Raw genomic sequence first — 20,773 nt, forward strand, 5'->3', positions numbered from 1 at the left:
CACCCGGCTATCCCTCCCCCAGGATGTGCCACCCACATTCAGCATCTGGCTACCCCTCCCCCAGGACGTGCCACCCACCCTCAGCATCTAGCTACCCCTCCCCCAGGACGTACCACCCACCCTCAGCACCCAGCTACCCCTCCCCCAGGACGTGCCACCCACCCTTGGCACCCGCCGACTCCCCCCGACTTCTCCCCTCCCATGGCTGGCACTCCGGTCCAGCCCTCTGTCCGTCACCTGCCCTGGGCCAGCCTCACCAGCCTTGGCCTGGAACACTCCCCAGACATCCCGGGAAGCCTCCCGTGCCACCTGTCCCTATGCCCACCACACCCTGTGTCAGCCCTGCCATGAGCTCCCTGCGTCCATGCCCCACACAGCCCTCACCGGTGTCTGCTGCGTGAATGAACTCGAAGGAATGAACCCGGCCCTGGGCCTCAGTCCACACACCCAAACAAGGGAGGCTGGAGAGCATGGTCTCCTGTGGGCCCCCCAAGGGGGCCCAACTGAAGCAGGTCTACCCCATGACCCAGCTTCACAGGCCCTGGTCTGCCCCAGGGCTGATGGGTGGCTGTGATGGTTCCAAGCCCCGTCCACCTCCCGACTGGCGCTGGCACACCCTGCCTGGCCCCAGCCTGTCCATCTCACGGCTAGTGGCCTCTTCCAGGCCTGCACAGTGCTGGGCTCAGTTAACAAGAGACGCAACATTGGCGGAGATGGCACCTCCTGGGTACCCAACGCTGCCTAGGATTCCCCATACCTGACTCCCACAGCCCAGGAGACAGGCAGCTGACACAACTGGAATTCCCAACACCTGATCCCCATAGCCCAGGACCAGGGCTCCCGTCCTGCTTCCACTTGTCTGCTGGAACCAGCCCAGGGCACAGGAGAGTGAGGCCCAGAGACATATGTGACCTGCCCAAGGTCACACTGGGGCAAAAAAGAGCTGGGATTCAGAACCCCGAGTTGAGCCGAGGGCCCCTGGCTCTGACCCCTGAAGTCAGTCCCCAGCTGTCATGGAAGCCTCAAGTACCTCCTGTCCCTGAGGCAGACCTGGGGAGGGGGAGTTCTAGCACCCCCTTCTCCCTGCAGGGCTCTGTCCTCCTGCGGCCTGGCTGGGGCCTATGGCGACACCCCTACTCCCTCCGATTCCCCAGGCAGGAGGGAGGGGAGAACTGGCCCAGGCTGCAGGGAGGGCCACATCCACTTGGGTCAGGGCTCTGGGAGTTGCAGGTCCAGGCAGAGGGTGGCACTGGGGTTGCCGGCATCTCTGAGTGCCAGTGGGGGTGCCACACAGGCCTCTCTGGGAGGATGTGGCCTCCTGGTCCACAAGGGACTGGCTCCCAGGCTGTGATGGGCTTGGGCACAGCTGTGGGGGGGCCTCTGTGGAAGGCCAAGCTGGGCTCCCCCAGGTGACCCAGGGCCCAGGTGAACTGAGCAAGGCCCCTCCTGGGACAGGCAGGACCCCTCAGGGGCCGTGTCCCAGGCACCATGGTGAAGCCCCTCTCAGGGTCCCATGTCGCGCAGCCCTCCCCTTCCCTGAGGCCGGGACCACCTGTTGAGGGGCTAATGCATCCCTCACATGACGGGCAGGGGCCTAAGACCACAGGTGCAAAACCGCGGCTTAGTGCCTGGTACGGGGAGAGGCTCTGGATAGTCTGGGGCCCCTTGAGCCCCTCAGGAGCAAGACCCTTGGCCCTAAGGCCACCTGCCCCTGCATTTACGTCCCAGTAGAACATATCCAGTGGGACTCGGGGTCCCGCCTCCCTGCTCTAATCCCTCCCTTGCCCCAACCCCTGGCTTCCTCCTTCCTGGAGGTCTCAGAGTTCCTCCTTAAGTCTGACTGTAGTCTCTCTTGCTTTAGCACAAGCCCAGTTTCTCCTCAGGAGGAGGGGAACACACCCTGACCAAGACCACCCCACCCGGCTTCACAGAGGCCCCTGTGCTCCCTCAGCCTCCACCTGTTAGGACCCCAGGGACCCCAGACTCACGCGGCTCACAGGCTCTCTCCACAGCGGCAGGGCGCCCCACGCTGGGTGCTTGGCCACACAGAGCGCAGGCAGGACACAAGGTGCCCAGGGCCACCACCACCCTGCCCAAAGTGCCAAGTGCTGCCTCAAGGCTGGGATGCCTGAGGCTTAAATAGGACCCTGGGCAAGGGCTCAGCCCTCCTAGCACCCGCCTCTGCTCACTTGAGCGCATGCACGCACATGGGCTCACACACACTCACAAACTCACAAGCACACGGGCTCACACACGCAGGAGCTCTCACATACCACGCGGGCTCGCACACACGCACGCGCTCACACACACGCACAAGCTCACATCCACCACGCGAGCTCGCACACACACCCAGGCGCGCTCCGTAAACACTCCCCCCAGTGAGTGCAGCAGTGAGCCTCCCCGCCTCCCCGCCCCATGCCTGTGGGTGGGCACATTGCAGGGCTGTGTGGGAGGACAGCCTACTGAAGAGCCGTTTTCCTGCTGACACCCCGGCCCCTGGGCCTCCCTCCAGAGCTGGGCCAGGTGGGGAAAGCTACCTCTTTATTCAGCCTGACTACGGAGGCAGGCACGGAGAAGCTGGGCGGGTTGCTGTCCTCCTCATCTGGATTCCTCTGTCCGGGACGGCCCTTCCTGCCCCACAGCCCTCGGTGGCTCCCCAGTGCCCTGGCTCAAGGACCTCCCGGCCAGCTCAGCTCCAGCCTCTGGTTGCTGCCCCTGTCTCATTCCTGATTGGACATATACTGTCCCCAGCCTCTGAGGCCAATCCTGCCCTGCCCCCTACCCTCCACCCCAGGATGAGTTCTCTGGACCCCCAGACCATACCCAGCCACACCGCCTCACACCCCAAAGGCCCCTGCACTCTCTGGGCACAGGGTGGGGAGGGGCAGAGGCTGGCTGGTCAGCAACAGCAACGGCGCAGTGTCGGTATTAGCTGCACTTTGCAGACGAGGATCCCAACTCAGAGGTGAAAGCCCTCCCCTGAGGACCCCAGCAGAGGGGGAAAGGGGCCCACCCGGCCACTGACAGCCCAGGGATATGTCCTCCACCCACTGTTGCTGCAGTCCCCATGCAGGCTGCCACCAGGGTGCAGACGGTCCTTACTCAGGGGGGTACCCAAGGTCCTGACCTCAGGAAGGCCAGTGGGGTTCAGGTCAGCAGAAAGCCAAGAGGCCCTGCCCACGTCCTCACAGGCTCTGTGAACCCCGTTTGTCTGGTGCCAGGATCTTGGCTGTCCCGGGCGCCCTGCCCTGTGGTGGCTGCAGGGGCCAGGGGAGCAGGGCCAGGCAGCTGGACATTTGGAACTGTGTCCCCTGGCCCTGCCGGCTCAGACCCAGGGCAGTTTGTTGGGGGGACATGAAGCCTGGAAGCCCTCAGAGGCTGTGCTTTCTAGAAAGCCATCTGTCCCTGAGGCCGGCTGACTCTGGCCTGTCCCACACACGCTGCCAGCCTCCCGCTCCTTCCTTGGCGGCCCAGATGTGATGGGCAGAGCCAGCTGTGGACAGAGCAGGTGTCTGGGTCCCAGTCCTGCGCCTCCCTCCAGGCCCAGGGAGGTTGGGGGATCACCAGGACCCCCAGGAAGGTCTGACCAGGTGCTCCCTGGTACCCTTCCCTCCGCACCTCTCCTGCCAGTGGACGGATGGAACCAGCCCAGATGGTTGGGCAGTGCTGAGGCTGAATGAGGGGAGGGGAGGCTGCACCCTGCTGGTGGGAAGGATGGGCTCAGGCAGCCTCGGGGGGCTGTGAATTCCAGCCCGGAACCCACACCCCTCTGCAGGTTGGTGCCCACGGAGGAACAGTTTCAGACTATTTCTAGTGGTTTGGACCCAACCGTTCTGCTCGGGGGAGCTCCAGACTGACGTCTGAACCTGGACTCGGCCCATTTGTGCTCCTGAACACCAACCAGCTCCCCCGTGGCTGGAGTGGCCCTGGCACAGCTGACACCAGCCAGGCACAGGCCCGACCTGTCCCCCGTCATCCCTGAGTCTGACCACCGGTCTGTCTGTCCCCCGTCCATCCGCCGTCCCTGAGTCTAACCACTGGTCTGTCTGTCCCCCATCTGTCTATCCATACACTTGGCAGTCATTGCAACTGCCCCACCCCTTCCTCCACCTCTGTGCTGCAGCAATGCAGGGGGCTCCTGGCTAGGCCTGAGGACCCAGGCGGCCCCCAGGCTGCGCTGCTGCAGCTTGCTGGGCTGTGACCCTCTGCTCCACTCGTGACCCTGAGCCCAGGTGGGGTAGGGCAGGGTGGGGCCTCCCAGCCCCTGACCAGGAGGAACCCTGGGTGGACCTAGCCCCTTGCTGTCCCCTTACCAGGGACTCAGCAGCCATGCAAAGGCCACTCAGCTGCATCCCCTCCACCACCCCACTCACCATCGGTCCTGCCCCGACCGCTGCACGGACAAGGAGAGGCCCCAGCATGTTGGCCTGGCAGGAGCTGCAGATGCTTCCACACCAGGGCCTGACCAGGGCGTGGCTTCGGGGCTTCCCACCTGCCCCTTGGATGCCCCTCAGGCCCCTCTGCTCAGGGACCCCCGCCAGGTTTCAGAGATCCCAGGATTCCCCCAGGGGTTATAATGGCTTTGTCCACCCCTCCGAGGCCCTGCTGGGATACACAGGCTTGACCTCACTGGCCAGAGCCTCCAAGAGCCGCCTCAGGAAGGGGCACCCCATCAGGGCATCTGTGCAGCCCAGCTCTCACAGTGGGGGCAGCCAGTCCCTTTCAGGGACACGCTCCCGCGACTAGCAGATGGGTCTGGAGGGTTCCAGCGGAGGAGGGCGGAGGCTGAGGTCAGACACAGAGGCCACCTGAAGGCTTGGAAGAGCCAGCCCCCAACTGGTGAACGAGATGGAAACTGGGGCCCAAAGAGAGGCGGGGCCTTCCCTGCAGAAGAGCCCGGCCCAGAGTCCCCAGGAGGCTCCTCGGTGGCCAGGGCCTCTGAGGCCGGGTGTGACCACAATGCTGAACACTCAGCCCTGCCCAGAGCCCCCGCCGGGGTTCCCAGGACAGCACTGCACCAGGTGCACCACGGAGGGACCCCTGCCTCCCCGGAGTGCCCGGGCCTGGCCCGGCCCGTTGGCTGGCAGTGGAGTTGGGGCACCGTTGCCAAGCTCTCCTCCCTCTTGGCCTGGCTCTGCTGTCAAAGACGCCTACCGTGCGCGGCACATGCACCCGGACGTCGGCGCTGTCCAGCGGGGAGTGGCTGCCCTCCCGGGGCCTCCTCTCAGCGTCCAGGCCTTCCTGGTACTTCCTGCTCCTCACGGGGATGGGGAGCGAGTCCCTGCTGGGCCCCCGCCAATCCCCTGCGTGGTGGCTGTCTCCATTCTGCTCCTGGGGAGGGGCAAGGCTGCGCATGTCCCGGGCGACTGTGAACCGATGTCCCCATCCCAGGACCCTGAAGGGAAGGCCAGGCCGCCTCCATTTCCTGGACGCGCACAGTAGGTACTCAGTCCCCAGGGAGGAGGAGAGGACTGGGGCTGTGGGGCCTTGGTTGGGGCCGGGAGAGGCAGTGGGGCACTTGAGGGCCAGTGACCCCCGCAAATATCGGCCGGCTTACACCGGCAACGACAGTGACTATGGGCGTCCTTGGGCCTTGTCCCCACAGCAGAACCCTGACGGCCATCCACAACTGAACACAGGCCACACCAGAGGAACCAGAGGCTCAGAGAGGTCAGGCTGCCAGCCTAGGCCACACAGCACCCACTGCCGGCAGGCACAGGGTCAGCCCAGGGCCCTACGCCAGGCAGCCCCCGAATCTGTCCATCTGTGTTTGCTGAACCCCAGCTGGCGTCTGCACCTGGAGCAGCTGTCCCCACTTTGGGTGCAGAGTCCGAGAGGGTAGGGAGCAGGCAGGAGTGGGTGTCCCTGTCTGTGGGCCCCGAGGGTGCAGTGACATAGCGGCTGGGTGGAGCATGGGGGCCTGAAATGTGTGAGGACCACGCCTCGCCTGGGGCACAGCTGGCCAGACGCTGAGGGACATGAGTGAGCAGGTGGCAGATGGGCCTGTGCAGGAGGGTACATTTATCCCCCAGCAGACGGGCTGAGGTGGGTGGCGGTGGCTCTGCCTCATTAACCCTGCTGCCCGTGCTCTGGCAGCGGCTGTGCTGACATCGGCCCCGTGTGTCCCTGGCTCACCCGCTCCAGGGGGAGTCTCAGCAGGTCCCAGGTCTCCGCGCTCAGCCTCTGTGTCCTCTTGGGTCTGGCTCCTGAGGACAGAGGGACCTGGTCAGCCTGCACCACCCTGGCACCTCGCACCGGGTGGGCCAGGCCAGAGTCTCTGGGGGGGCCAAAGACCAATCCGGCCGTGGCTTTCTGACAGCCAGTCCCCCTTGTGGAGGTGAGTGCCACGTCTGAGTGTCCACTGCATCTCCCCGACTGTACTGTCAGAGTCAAAGGGGACAGGCGTCGAGATGGGGCGCACCCTGGGTGGGGCCAGGCTTTGGCTCCCCCATCCTGGAAGGGCCTGGCTCTGGACAGGCCTCTCCCCCACCATGCACAGGGCCTCCCGGCGTCAACTCCTGCTGCTCCTCCTGCCTGGACCCCTTTCCTGTGGCCCCTGTGGCCCTGGGCCACCTCTGTGAGGCCACCCAGTCCCCCTCCTGAGGGTGCGTCATGCTGTGCCCCAGAGGCAGGTGGGGCGGGCCTCTGGGTCCACTCCCAGCTCACTGCGGGCAGTCTAGGTGAGGGTGGGGGAGGCAAAGGCCTCAGATGAGTCCCCCAGACCAGCTCTGCCGTGGGACCTTCCCCAGGCTCCTGTCCATCCCTCCTGGCCCTGGGCTCACCCTACTGGCCGCGTCTCCACCCAAGGGACCCTCATCTCCTCTAGCTGCAGTGGGGTGGTGGGGCGCAGCTGCCTGACCCAACCCTGGTCAGCTACAGACTCAGCGGAGCCACCAGTGCCTGTCCTGGGCCCCCCGGCAGCCCCACAGCCAGGCCTACCTCCAAGCCTCTGTCCTAACACGGCCCAGGCAGAGGCGGGTGTCACTCAGCCCTGAGGGGTCCGAAAGGATTTGGGAGTTTGGGAGAGTGGCCCTACCTCAGTCCAGCCGTCCCCGGAGCACTCACAGGGACCCAGATTCAGCGCACAACAGACTTGGCAGACCAGAAATGAGGTGGCCAACGGAAAAATGGGATGGAATCCGGGATGTGGGGAACGTCCCCAACCAGGCGAGAAGCGCTGTGGGAAGGCCTGATGCTATGGCTGAGAGCCAGGGTCTGCGGGCGCTTCCCTGAGGAGGTGGCGGGATGGACGGGGGCACGGCCACTGTGGAATAGGTAGCAGAATGTTCCAGGCAGAGGGGACGACCACGGAACGAGGCTGGCACTGAGGACCCTGTCTCTGCTGTCCCAACGCCCGGCACATCTCCAGGGAGCCTCTCGCAGCTGGGAGGACCCCAGCCCTCCTCCCCGCTCACCCACAGCTCTCACCCACCATGCCCACCCTTACCCAGTCTTCCTGGGAACCAAGCGTCCCTCCACCCGCAGACACACTGGACACGGGCTGTGCCTAGGGGCTCCGAGCACACCCAGTGTGAGTCCGAGGGCGGGGCCAGAGCCAGCCCTGGCATCAGTGGGCACTCTGAGAATCCAGTCCTGGCACCTCCAGACCAGCAGACTTGGCCCCATTACTACGCCTCGGAGCTCAGTGCCGTCCTCATCAGACTGGGCCAGCAGGGATGGGCCGGGTGGCACAGTTCCCCTCTGTGCTCATTCCCCCAGGAGCTCAGCTCGTAAAGCGAAGCTGCTTGGTGGCTGCCTGCACCAGGCAGACATGGAGGGCAGGCCCAGACATCCCCTTACCCCGTCCAGGCCCTACTGCATCAGGGGCACAACCACCAGGGCTGGGGCACTCGTCAAAGTTAGCATGAATGGCCAGGCAGGTTGCCGGGGCCTCAGGTGCACCTGGACCCCACCGTTAGCCCTGGGTTCTGGGCCCTGCCAGGGAACGGAACATCCACAGATGGAGAGGGCCGGCTCAGGTGGGCAGTCACTCAGTCATTTCACGCATTGGACCCCACACACAGCCCCTCCCAGCCTCACCTGCACAGCTGGGTCACTCAGCCAACATCCCCCTGAGCCCAGCCTCAGTGTGGCCCTGATTTAAATATGAGCCTGGGCCCGACCACGAGGGAGGGAGGAAATGGGCCAGAGTGTCAGCGTCTCTCAGGGTCTCCCTTACAGGCCCACGCTGGGGATGAGAACAGGCCCAGGTCCTGCTGGAGGGCTGCTGTCTGAGCACTGTGCCACCGAATGGAGTCCAAGCCTCCAGCCCGCACTGGGAAGGGGGTCCTGCCCCCACTTAGTGAACGGCAGTGATGAGGATGCGCTGGGTGCTTCAGACGGCCAAGAAGGCGCCTGGCGGACAGGGAGGTGCTACCTACGGGGCACGGGGGAGCCTCTGGCCAGGCCTGGCTGCTATAGAAGCCCCTTCCCGAGCCTGTCCATGTGACCTGTTTAAACAGGGAGCATCCTAAATGCGGCTGGGGGGAAGGGGACAGGAGCAGAGGGAGCCGAGGACTTGGGGGCCCAGGCTGTCCTCCACCTCCAGCCCGCTGGCCCCAGACCAGCCCACGGCGAATGCCTAGGGCTTCATGAGAGTTGGGCAGGGACTGGGAGCTGGCCGAGTATAGGCTGTGCACTTCCCTGGCCTGGCCTCCGGGCTCCGAGGACACACCCTCAGCTCCTGCTCTCCAGAGGCCTGAGAGGGAAACGTGTGCAGCCAGAGGCACACCTGGGGCCCATCAGGGCCTGAGCAGGACGCTGGGACCTGGGGCCATCCACTGCGCCTCCCACTCCCAACACGAACGCCCCAGGCAGGGCTCCCAGCCCCGCCCTGTGGCCACAGTGGTCAGTGGGATCAGGGTTGGCTTTGGCACATTCAGGATCTGGCCAGGCACTGAAGTGGAGCCGCCCCAGCCTCGGGTGGTGCAGCCTGAATGGGACAGAACGGGGCTGGGGTCGGCGGCCTGTTCTCTGAGGGGCTGCCAGCTGCCCACCCCTACCCAGATTAGCAAGGTAGCTCTGAGGACAGCTCCTGACCCCACGCAGTTCGGGGTCTGCTCCCCACACCATGGAAATGACAGAGGAGCACGTCTGCTGGGGCAGTCCCTTCACTTACCACACCCAGCGAGAGCCCCGCTCTATCTCCCAGTCTGCACTCCCTGAGAGCCTGGCTCTCCCTCCGCAGCCCCCCAATGCCATGGGGGTTCCCCAACGCATCCTCCGGGTCCTGGGTCCGGCACAGCTGCTTCTGCCAGGCCTGGCCCTCCACCAGGACGCTGCATGGATGGGCCCTGGCTGCAGCAGCGGCTGAAATGCCCTTCTGAGACACAGCCTGCGTCTGGCTCCAGGGCGGGCGCCCTCATGACCAGGCACAGACGGTGGGCAGAAGACCCGCTGCGCCCAGCTCAATGCACCCTCTGTCTGCAGAGTCGGCCGAGGCGTTGAGTGTGAGTCCAGCGCCCTTGGCTGAGCTGTCCAGACAGGCCCGGCCCACTGGCTTGGCTTCCTGTCTCTCCCGCCTACGAGGGCAACGTTTGGAAACTTCTCCCAGCACCGCCCCAGGGCCACCTGACTGTCACACTGTCGCCATCATTTCTGTCCTCACCTAGCTCCAGACAGTGTGCCATGGCTGACTCAAGCCCCCCGAGCATCTCAGCGCCCCCTGTGCCTGCCTGACCCCTCAGGGCAACACCCCCCTGCCAGCTTGGCTTAGACCTCAGCAACCCCGATTTTCAGCTGCCCACCGTTCCTTTATACCCACCTCTGGTCTGAAATCCAGGCAGTCCCTGCCTTGCTGCAGACCCAGAGTCCCACCCCTCCTCACCTCCCTGCAGCGGGATCACCTGCCCCTTACCTGCCTACTGCCCCAGCCTTGCCCCTAAGTCCCCTCTCCAAGAAAGGGGGTGGTAAGGGCTGGCGCAGGCCTTGCCCCTCCTCTGCTGGGTCCTAAGGGCCCCGCCCCACTGGAGAGGGGGTCTCACACAAGGGCCCACAAGGCCCTCCCTTCTTCGGCCAAGGCCCTCTCCTTGTTCCATCAGCTCCAGACCGTCTCCCCGCTGTCCCTCCACCCACCAGGCTGGCCCCTGCCTCAGGCCCTTTGCACAAGCTGTTCCCTCTGCCCAGACTGCTGTTCCTCCCTCTAAGCTTGCGGCTCACTTCTCTCTGACCTCCAGTCTTTGCTGGAGTGTCATCATCAAAGCCCTGACTCCCCATGGGATGGTGTTAGGAGGTCCTGAGGTTTACATGAGGTCACGAGGATGGAGCCCCATAATGACGAGTGGCCTTAGGAGAAGCCACCAGTGTTCTCAAGCTCCCCCTTCTTCCTCCCTCTCTCTGCTATGTGAGGACACAGCGAGAAAGTGCCGTCTGCTGGTCAGGAAGAGGACCCTTGCCAGCGCCCAAGCACATGGCACCCCAACCCTGGCCTTCTGGCCTCCAGAGCCGTGAGGAGAAAACGTCTACTGTTGCTGCCCTGGCCTGCGGTGCTTTGTGAGGACAGTCGGAACGGACCACGACTGTCACCTCCCAAAGCTGCTGCAGCCTGCCTCCCCTGTTCCTATCCACACCTCCCCTGCTGGTCTTGTCTTTCTCCCAAAGCTCATCCCATGTGGCTCGCTCCCAGGCTGCCCTTTCTTCACCTATTGGCTGCTGGACGCGGCTCAGCGGTCTCGGTACCAGTGAAGGCCCCAGCAGTGCCTGGCACACGGCAGGGGCCTGGTGACCGAGCGGCGGGCATTTACTGTGTATCTGCTGCGTGCAGGACCCTGTGTGCCATTTCTCACGCACTGTCTCCTCTGGGCCCTCTTAGGCGCACGGACGGAGGGTGCATCCTCCATCCCTGCGGCTGCCCAAGGGCCACTGGGCTGCTGGAACAGGAGGACCGTGCTGCAGTCATGCCTGCCTCGCCCACCCCCGTCGGGATGTTCAGGGGACTTCTCCCAGGGAGGCTGATGGCATGCTACCCCGGAACTCCTGTGTACCGTGCTCACAATGCCCTGAGCAGGGCCCAGAGGGTGAAGGGCCGTGGAGCATGGTCAGCAGGGCCGAGGGCAGTCGCGCACCCTGTGGGACAGGCAGGGCCATCGGGGACGGGCCAAGGGCAGGGGGAGGTCCTGTAGGGCGCAGGGCTGGCTCCCTCCTCCTAACGTGCCAATTATGTTGCCCGCACCAAGAGCGGCAGCAGAAACTCCATTGTGCCTGGCACCCTTGCTGGGGTGGGGGATAGGGCAGCCCAGGAGCAAGTGTGGGAGGCCCGGGCCTGTGCCCTCTGGCCAGGGAGGCGGGGGCTGGTTGCCGTCAGGGTCTCATAGAGGCCACACACCCAGAGAAGCTGGACAAGGGCAGCAGCTGGCAGAGAGGTGCCCCCCAGACACACTTCTGGGGCTTCTCTGCTGGCTGGGGAGGAGCCGGCAGAGGGCGGTGAGATTAATACGCTGACTAAACCGCGCCAAGGTTCTTCGTCCTCCAGCCGCACGGAAGTCTCCTTGTGTTTATCAACTGGACACCAAACCCACCAGCCTCTGCCACGCCCACCGCCCATAGACCACGCCCACAACAGTAAGGTCACGCCCCACCACGTCCCCGCCGAGCTGAAGCCCCGCCCCCAGACGACTTCCTCCTCCCCGCACCCGCCCCGTCCACACCCCTCTGGGCAGAGCCCTCCGGTGCCCCCAGCCCCCGGCGCCCCCTCCGCACGGGCCAGGCTCTAGCATGGCTCTGCACCCCACTTCCCTCCTTCTGCTCGCAGATCCACCCCGCGTTCCGCACCTGCAGAATGGGGAGGCTGCGTGGGTCCTTCCGTGGCGCCCCAAACCCGCAGCGCCGAGTCCAGACTTCCGGCCTCAAGGCCTTGTCCCTGCCAGGCTCAGGTGAACGGGGGTCTCCCCCAGGGCCGCCCAGACTCTAGGGGTGCAGCCTGCCTCCCGCAGCGGCATCGGGGCGGCGGCCCCAGGCAGGCTGCAGGGCTGCCCTGGGCAGGGAGGCGGACCCTTCCCCAGCCCTGGGGGAGGAGGCATCGGGCGGCTGGAAGGGGTCCCGCACTCGGGGCGGCACAGCGGAGCCAGGAAGGGACAGAAGCTGCTTTGTTCCAGCGTCCTCCCACTCCGGCCCCCCTTTTCCTTGGCTCCAAGAAAGAAAACGTTGGGAGGACCCGGAGCCGCAGCCTCCACAGAGCCTTTCCAGAGCTGCTCCCAGCCCTGCCCCTAGTTGCTGCTGGGGTCCCAGATGGTGGCAGTCAGTGCCGAGCCAGGGACAAAGAAGGGGCACTAGGGGTGCCTCAGGAGCTCTCTGCAGAGCTCCCCACTCTTAAGAAACCCTGGCCATGGGTAGATATAGGCCTGGATATCCCGGGGGGCACATTCCAGCCCATCCCCCACCCACCCACCGCCATCGGTAACAGCACCTGGTCCCACGGGCTGGCTGAGGGCCCCAGAGCCTCTGCTCCCTCCTCTGTCCTCGGCCTCTGTGGTAGCTGACATGCACCCCCAATTTCCCAGGAGAGGTCATCGTCGGAAATCCATGAGCACCGTGGCACAAAAACCCAGGGGATGGCTGGGCACAGTGGCTCACACCTATAATCCCATCACTTTGGGAGGCCGAGATGGGAGGATCGCTTGAGGCTGGGAGTTTGACACTGGCCTGGGCAACATAGCGAGGCCCTATCTCTATAAAAACATTTAATTATTAAAAGTAAAATAAGAAAAAGAAACTCTGGCAGCCCAGCACCACATCCAAGCCTGGTATTCCCAGCCTGGTCCTCAGCAGGCCTGGGGGGCACCAGGTACGTTCTGGGAGGCAGGCATCCCTTCTCGGGGGCTGGGGCTCAACTCCTGGCAAACTCAAGACCCTCAGAGGTTGGGGACACATGGGTGGGGCAGTTACTCCCCCTAGACCTGCCCCTCACCCACTGCCAGCCACCTCAGGAAGTCAGCCCAACCGGGCACCACCCCTGGCACCTATTAGTCTATTCGCTTTGTGGGGGATGTTCTGTCCTGTGTGCAGCACTGCTGACCGGCATGGCACGATCAGCGGTACATGAATGAGGTCACCACGGTGGCCTCGCCTGGCCTTGGGCCTTGCCTGATTACCGCCCCAGGCACATGGGGCTCCAGGCGACCACCTCCTGTCCTTCAGCCAGCAGCCCTGCGGCGCCACCCAGGACGTGGGTGGGAGGGGCTCAGGGTGAACCTCAGGCCTGTGCTGTCCCTGAGGCCAAGAAGAACTGGCTTGCAGGGCCATTTTCTGGCAGCTGCCACCTCAGCCATGCTGGCCCGGCCTCTATCCCACCCCTCCCCAGCTCCCGATCCGGTCTATGCCTGTGGGGGAGCAAGACCCCCCCCCAACCACAACCCTGGCACTCACCCTGGGCCTCATAGCCGGCCAGGTCAGGCTTCTCTGAGGCTGCCGGGCTGGTCAGGCGGCCGAGCACCAGCTGCAGCTGCGCCACGTTCATGCGGGCCGTGAGCTCCCCATGGCGGTCCCCGATCTGCGGTGAGCGGGGTGGAGCGGGCAGGTGTGGCTGGGGGCCCTGCTGTGGGCTCTAAGGGAACCTCAATGGCCCCCAGTACACCCGTCCCTGACCTTCTCAGTGACCTGAACTGGTCGCTGACCCCTGGGCCTCTGAGGGAACCAGGACTCACTGCGGACCCGGAGGTGGAGTCTGGGGCTCTGTTCCTGGGTGAGGTGGCCCTACAGGTCCTCAACAGCCCCTAGTCCCACCCCAGAGATGCTCGGCGTCCTAGACAGCCAGGCCTGTGCCCTCTGGTGCGCAAGGGGCCCGGCCCCGCCCGGCTGCACCTCTCTCAGCCCTTGTGCGCCGAGGCTCTGTGGGGGACCCGCCCAGGAACATCCACGTTTCTCAGGCACTGTTTGCTTCAGTCAAGCAGAAGAGAGGGTGACACAGCGCGGGGGGCACTGCCACATGGAGCCCTGGAGGGCCCTGGAGGCTGTAGCCTGCACTCAGAGGGACACGGGGACTGCCAGCTGGCTGCCAGTGGAGAAGCTCTCCAGATAAGGGCTCTGCTGACCTTCGCATGCCCGCCCCTCTCCACCCTCACCTGGGCACCTGCAGGCCTCCCCACCCGACCACCTCCCACACAGGGCTATCGTGGTCGGCAGGGGCTGGCACCATCTTTAGCATGAACAGGCTCAGGGTGTGCAGAGGGAGGTGGCGTGGGAGTGGGTGATGTAAGGACAGGCCAGGAGCCGGGAGGCCCAGAGTTCATCTGTGATGTTCTGCCCTGACCTCAGTAGGAGGGTGCCAATGGACAGAGCCCACAGAGACCCGGTGCAACCTCTCCAAGGAGGAGGAGACGCAGCTGTCCAGGAAAGCACCGGCTGGGGGCTGCGAGAAGAACCCCCAGGTGCGGTAGACACGTTGTCACCAGGCCTCAGAAGGACCAGGCGGCTGCAACGGCCCTGAAAGGATGAGGGGCGGCCCAGGCACGCAAACGCTTGCTCGGGACAGAGTGAACCCGGCCCGTCTGGAGTGGGCTGGGCAGTGCCCGGGGCCTCTGGGGGCAGGCCTGGCTCACCTCCTGGGAAATCTGCAGGTGCTTCTTGGCGAAGGTCAGGGCCTGCGCCGGGCGCCCCATGGACACGTAGGCATTTCCCAGGCTCCAGCACGCCCGGCCCTCGCCCACTCTGCCAGAGAGGGAGACGGGATTCATACCCGCCCTCTCCAGGCCTGCCCCCGCCCCAGCCCCTCCCCTGGTGGTCAGGGCCCCAGCATGACCCTGGCGTCGAGGGTCATCGGGGCCCCCAGGTCCAAGGATCATAGACTGGAGGGCAGGATAACGCCCCCAGCCGGAACCTCCCACAAATTCTGCCACCTTCAAGGAGAAGCCCCAATCAGCTCTGCCTTTTTCCTTCCCATTAAAAGGATTAGCGCATAGAGCCCAAGCAACCTGGCCTGTGGCCAGCTCTGCCTTTGTGGGCAGTTTCTGGGCCCTTGGCCTCGCTTGCCCCCTGGCGGCCAGCGAGCCTCCTTCCTTGCACTCCCTCCACCCTTAGAGGCACCCCCCAAGTCACTGGGTGAGGGGGTGGTTTTTATGTTGGAGGGAAATGCATCTAACAGGAATGCGATCCTTTTCACGTGGACGATTCAGTGGCATTTTGTCCATTCATGCCATGCAACCGGCACCTCTATTCCAGAACATTCTCATCACCACCCCACAAAGGAAAACCCTGGGCCACTTCTAAGCCTCCAGGCAGGGCAGCCTTTCCGAAGACCCCTCCTCTCCGCTGCCTGTGAAAGGCCACAGGCCTGTGGCTCTGAGCCTCTTGTTCTGGCCACCACCTACCCCAGACCTGCACACAGGACAGTACTTAGGGGCCTGTGGTTTGCCAGCCTGTCTCTGTCCAGAGACTGATATTTACATACATACACAGGTGGTGGGGGTCAACAGGGTGGCGAACTGAGTGATGGGAGGAGGACCCCACCCACTTGTGCCAGGGGTCAGCGGCCAGCCCTGTGTCCACACTGTCTGGCTTAGTCCCCACAGCGGTGCTGCCCTGCCCGGGTCACAGCACGGTCAGTGGCAGAGCAGGGGATGGGACCCAGGCCACCTCGCCTGGGCCGCGGTAATTCAGTCTGTGGGCCGGGCCGGGTCTGCCCACCGCATCCGCGCCACGCACCTGTCGGCCAGCTCTTGCGCAATGAGCAGGTGCCGCAGGTGGTACTCGGCCGCACGCTCGTAGTCCTGCAGCAGCGTGTACGTGTTGCCCAGGCTGTAGCAGGCCTGCGCCTCCACCGCTTGGTCCCTGAGCTGCCGAGACAGTTGCAGCGTCTTCCTGTGAAGAGTGGCAAGGTCAGCCCCCAGGAGGAGGGTTCCAGGGTGAGGGGTGGAAGGTAAGAATGGGGACGCAGTCTGCCCAGTGGTCCCCTGCCCCGGAATCCCGCTGGGGCCTCTCTGGGGTCCAGCTTCATCCCCACCCTCCCATGGCCACAGAGCTGGACTGTTGGCTCCAGGGTGACAGGCGGTCCTGGCAGGCTCTGGCAAGTCGCCTGACCACCCTGAGCCGCCACTCCTCCCAGGAGGACCTGGGACTGCTGTGCCCACTGCTCAGGCTGAGATGGGGTTAAGTTTAGGGCTGGGTACAGGACCTAGTGCTGACAGCCGGGCTCCACCTGGCAGGCACTGCTCTGGCTCAGGCCAGGAGGCAGATGGCCCAGATCTCCCATAAGCCGGCTCCCCCACCGCCTGCCTCCTCTTGAGCTTTGTCCGTCTGCCTTTCCGGGGCAGCCTAGAACCCCACCTTGACTTCTGAGGAGGGGAGGGGAGGCAGTCTGATTCCCACCTTGGGGCGGGCACCTCCTTGGTCTGGCATCCAGCTCCCCCTGGCCTGCTGTTTCCCTGGGAGATTGTGGGGACCACCTACTTGTAGTACTCAGCAGCCACGTCGAAGCGCCCCAGGAAGACGTGGGCGTTCCCCAGGTTGCTGTAGGCCCTCCTCTCGGCCGCCTTGTCTCCAAACTCCTTAGCAATGGCCAGGCGCTGTGGAGACAGACCCGAGGCCAGGCGGTCATGGAGCAGCCCTGGGGCCTGATGTGAGTGGACAGGGGCTGCCTCCCTGCCCAGGTGGCCGGCCGGAGATCTGTGTGTCTAGGGGAGCAGGTAGGAGCCGCAGGACCAAGTGCAGATGAGGCCGGGGCTCGGTGGGGTGTGCCTGCTGCCGGGCCACACCACCGCGCCCTGCTTTCAGGGACCGCCAGAGGGGTGGCTCAGCTCTGCCCCTGCTGCAGCCCGACCCCTCCACCCCGTCACCCAGCCCGGCTCACCTCCTTGTGGAAGGTCGTGGCCTCTGTGAAGTTCCCCAGCAAATAGTGGGTGTTGCCCAGGTTACCGTAGGCCCTGCCCTGCGCCGCACGGTCGCCCAGCTCCTTCACCAGGGACAGGTTCCTCCTGGGGGCCGAATGCCTCTGAGCCGTGTACCTCCCAGCCCACGTCCTCACCCACCCCAGGCTAGAAGAGCTGAGCAGTGGCCTCTATGCAGCCCTCAGGGCCACGCCCTGGAAAGAGGGTGGTTAGGGGTGGGCTCCAGCGTCCTCGAGCTCTGAGGTCTGGGGCTTGGTCAGGTCCCCCCAGTCCCGGACAGCGGCAAGTTCAGGAGAGGGAGCTTGCAGCTGGGAAAGGGGGGCTGGGCCGACCTGCCGTCACCACCCTGGGAGCTGCCGGGAGGTGTGGGCCTGGGGTTGGGGGTCTGGAAGTGTCTGTGGAGCTCAGAAATGCACAGACCAGCCCTGGTCCCTGGGCTGGCCCAGCCCCACTCACTCATAGAACTCGGAGGCCTTGCACAAGGTCTCTCGGACATCGGGCGGCAGGTGCCCGGGGTCCTGTGTGGCATTCGCGGCGTTCCAGGACAGCTGCTTGCCCTTGGCGTGGTACACGTTCCCGATGTTGTAGAGGGCCCTCGCCTCCCCGACCTGCAGGCAGCACGGAGGGTTGGGGGCGTGCCTCCACGGCCCCCCATGGGATGTGCAGAGCCAGCAGGCCGGTGTCCTCACTGTCCCGGCCCTCGACACCGGGGGCCTTGGGGGCTCCCACGGAGTCACAGACACTAAGGCAGGGGCGGAGGCCTGAGGATGGGACACCTGGGAAGCCAGCCTCCCTCGCCATCCCTCCCTCCTCTGCGGATTGGTGTGGCCAGGGTGCCAGGTCCTCAGCTCTGTCCTCTGATGCCCAAGGCTGAGAGCTCCAGCTGGGACCAGACGCTGCGGCCTCAAGCCCACTCGGCCACCTCCAGCTGGTGTGATGGGGGGCAAGTCACGTGCCCCCAGCCTCAGTTTTCTCGCCTCACAGGGTCACGGAGGGAGGTCAGTGAAGCCTGTCTCGGATCCAGCACAAGCGGGGACGGAGCCCCTCTCCCTGCTGTCACCACCACCATCGAACTCGGCCTCCCACTGCTGTAGCCCAGAGCCACCCCCTGCCTCCCGCTGGGCCCCCCAGGGAGTGAGTGACTGGGGGTGTGGACAGATTCAGGGGGAGGTCACTGAGAGGGGTGGCAGAGCTGAGGGTGGAAGATGGGGGCCTGGGTTGCAGTGTCAGCATGGTCAGCACAGGCTGGGGCAGGGGGGCGCTTTGGGGGCCCACACTCTCCCAAGTCACTCGGGATCTAGGGGACCGACCTCCCTGTCATCCCTCCCATGAGGGGCTGGATGATGGCGTGTCACCCACCCGCCCCGACCGGATCTGGACGCAGGCCGTGGCAGGGGTGGGAGGCACCCAGCCCTGGACCAAGCCCCCACCTTGTCTCCCTGCTCTTGGGCGATGCTCAGGTGCCGCTGGCAGCAGACGGCAGCCTCGTCGAAGCGCCCCAGGACCTTGAGTGTGTTCCCCAGGTTTCCGCTGGCCTTGGCCTCCCCCATGCGGTCACCGATGGTCCTGGACAGCAGGGAGCAGTGAGGGGCCAGGCTGAGGACTGGTCAGGCCCCTGGGCCGGGGGAGGCTGAGCATGGGGTGGGGTAGCTGGGCCTCAGGGACTAGTGTGGAGTGGACAGGAGCCTGCGTCCCCTGAGGCGATGCTGGGCAAGTGAGGCCCCAGGGCAGCCCTGGGTGTGGGCTCTGCTGGGCTGGGTCTGGGGCACAGGATCCTGCCCATCATCACACAGGCTGCAGAGGTGCCAGTGCCAGGAGCCATACACAGGACCTCAGGCCTGGGCCTAGGGCAGGGGGCTGGGGTCTGCAGCTGTTAGGGTTCGGGGAGGATTTGGGGGGCCTGATGGTGGAGAACTAACTTCCTGGTAACTCATTCAGAGGATATTTGCTGCATGCCCACCAGACACTGGGCTGGGTGCTGAGGAGCAAGTGTGAGCTCACTGGCCAGTGTGGGAGGGTTGCTCCAAGAAGCTCTGCCCTACTGGGAGGTCAGGGCGGCTGCAGGGCTGAGGAGGAGGGCACTGGGCAGGGCTGAGGCAAGGGAATTGTGCTCCTGCAAAGCATGGCCTGGGGGCTGGACCCAACTGGAGACCCCAAGACCCCAAGAAGTGGCGGGCAATGGGTTGGGGAGACTGGGGAGTGGATGACGCTGGGCAGGAAGGAGGCTGTGAGTGGGAGCTTGGGGTCCATGGGAAAGCAGGGACTGCCGCCAGGGCAGGACCACACCTCACTGAGCAGTGGCTGGGAGTGGGCCCAGGGCTCGGGGCCAGGGAAAGGGTGGCGCTCTGAGCCACACAGGATCACAGGCAGGCCACGCATAGTCTTGAGTGCTCACACACAGCACGTGGGTCACGGCCCAGGCTCTCAGCAGACACACAGACCCACTCAACGCCTGTCAGCTGAAACCCAGCTCCCTGCGGGGGTCCCGGAGCCCTGGCTGCCCTCCAGGTGAGCCCTTCCCCGCTGCGTTCCCTTACACCCTGCTCGCCCTGTCCCCCTTTTCAAACTGTAACTGCTGAGGACAGGAAGTGTCCACCCACCAGCAGGGCCGCCCCACTCACCGTGCCAGCAGGAGGTCGTGCTTGTGGTACTCCAGCGCCCGGCCGTGCTCCTTCAGGTAGAAGTAGGCGTTGCCCAGCTGGCTGTAGATGGCACTCAGTGTCTTCAAGTCCTCGGTGCCCACCTGCACGGCAGCCTCAAAGAAGGCCACGCCTGCCTTGAAGTCTCCCGCCTTGCACAGACGCTCGCCCTCCAGCGCCAGCTCCAGGCACGATGCCTCCATCCTGCGCGGAGGAACTTGGTGTCATGGCTCACTCCTGGCAAGGTCGCCCCGGTGCCCGGGCACCTCCGTGGCTTCACTAAAGACGACGCCCCTGTGTGGGCTGGGGTCCACGCCACATCTGTGCTCACAGACCTAAGTGTCTCTTTGGGGTACAGGCCCGGAGCATGTGTGGGGCCCAAGGGCGCCCCGGCTGGCATGCCTCTGCCAACACCTCCTGTCCACTCCTTATGCGGCCAACGTCAGGAACACCATGGGGGCAAGATCGTCAGGCCCAGGGGCCGGTGCTGGAGGGGGCGTGGCCCCCATACCTTGCCTTCACCCAAATCCCAGCGGTACGGGCTGCAGGGGCCAGGTACCCTCGCCATCCTCCTGAGCAACCACGGCTGCTGGGAGAGGCCCCCCCAATTCCCACCAAGAACAACTGAGGCTCCCACACGGTAGTGGGGGCTGGTGAAGGCCACATGGGGGTCGAGTGGGGTGGGGATCTGATCTCAGCCCCTCCCCCACCCCCAAGCTCTCCCAGCCGGGGCCTGGGGATTCAGTCAGCCTCCCAGCCTCCAGCAGAGACTGTGCTGGGGAGGTGTGGCTGACGGTTAGCCAGTCCCAGCCCCTGTCCTCCTGGTCCCCCACCCACAGAGCTAAGCACTTGCCACTGACAGCCAGGACAGGCCTGAGAACCCGCTGTTCCCACGTGCTGCCCACCACCCCCAGTGCTGCTGTGGGAAGATGCGGATGGCGCCCCGTCCCCAGATGAACTCCACCCTGTGAGCAGTGCCCAACCCCAAGGACCAGTCCCTCTGCTGAACACCAATGCCCTGGCTGGCCCTGGTCCCCCACCTTCGAGCAGGGACTTCAGAGAAGAAACTCCTCACCCTGGGCCCTGCACAACCCCCAAGGAGCCCATGCGTCAGCTGCCAACCTAGCCCTGCTCGCCGAGGGACCCCACCCCGGGCCTTGGGGAGCTGCCCTCGGCACTCAGCTGCCAGGAAGGAGTGTGGGGGTCACTCCATGGCTGCCCAGCTCCACACCTCCCTGCTGCCTGCCCTGGGGCTGGGTGTCCTCCTCCCTCCTACTCTTACAGGTCACATGGGCCTCAGGCTGCTGCGCTGCCCTG

At 65.0% G+C, this 20,773-nt stretch overlaps 1 protein-coding gene across 5 annotated transcripts in view; it reads right to left on the minus strand.

Annotated features, from left to right (window-relative positions):
- The window catches only part of GPSM1 (G-protein signaling modulator 1), a 26,802-nt gene that overhangs the window by 4,363 nt on the left and 1,666 nt on the right, over window positions 1–20,773 (minus strand). Inside the window, exons 2-11 of one of the 5 annotated variants that reach the window (XM_011957295.1) lie at window positions 19,439–19,660; window positions 18,248–18,383; window positions 17,274–17,425; window positions 16,781–16,904; window positions 16,381–16,496; window positions 15,637–15,792; window positions 14,535–14,643; window positions 13,363–13,486; window positions 6,136–6,206; window positions 5,155–5,331 (exon numbers count right to left, since the gene is read on the minus strand). In XM_011957295.1, coding sequence (XP_011812685.1) covers window positions 5,155–5,331; window positions 6,136–6,206; window positions 13,363–13,486; window positions 14,535–14,643; window positions 15,637–15,792; window positions 16,381–16,496; window positions 16,781–16,904; window positions 17,274–17,425; window positions 18,248–18,383; window positions 19,439–19,660 — 1,387 coding nt within the window. Of the gene's footprint in view, window positions 1–162; window positions 386–1,988; window positions 2,085–5,154; window positions 5,332–6,135; window positions 6,207–6,237; window positions 6,242–13,362; window positions 13,487–14,534; window positions 14,644–15,636; window positions 15,793–16,380; window positions 16,497–16,780; window positions 16,905–17,273; window positions 17,426–18,247; window positions 18,384–19,438; window positions 19,666–20,773 lie in introns of those variants that run through there. The other 4 variants (XM_011957296.1, XM_011957297.1, XM_011957299.1 and 1 more) reach the window with 4 other exon arrangements.

The sequence above is a fragment of the Colobus angolensis genome, unplaced genomic scaffold (genome assembly GCF_000951035.1).
Source record: "Colobus angolensis palliatus isolate OR3802 unplaced genomic scaffold, Cang.pa_1.0 Scaffold44, whole genome shotgun sequence".
Taxonomy (NCBI): Eukaryota; Metazoa; Chordata; class Mammalia; order Primates; family Cercopithecidae; genus Colobus; species Colobus angolensis.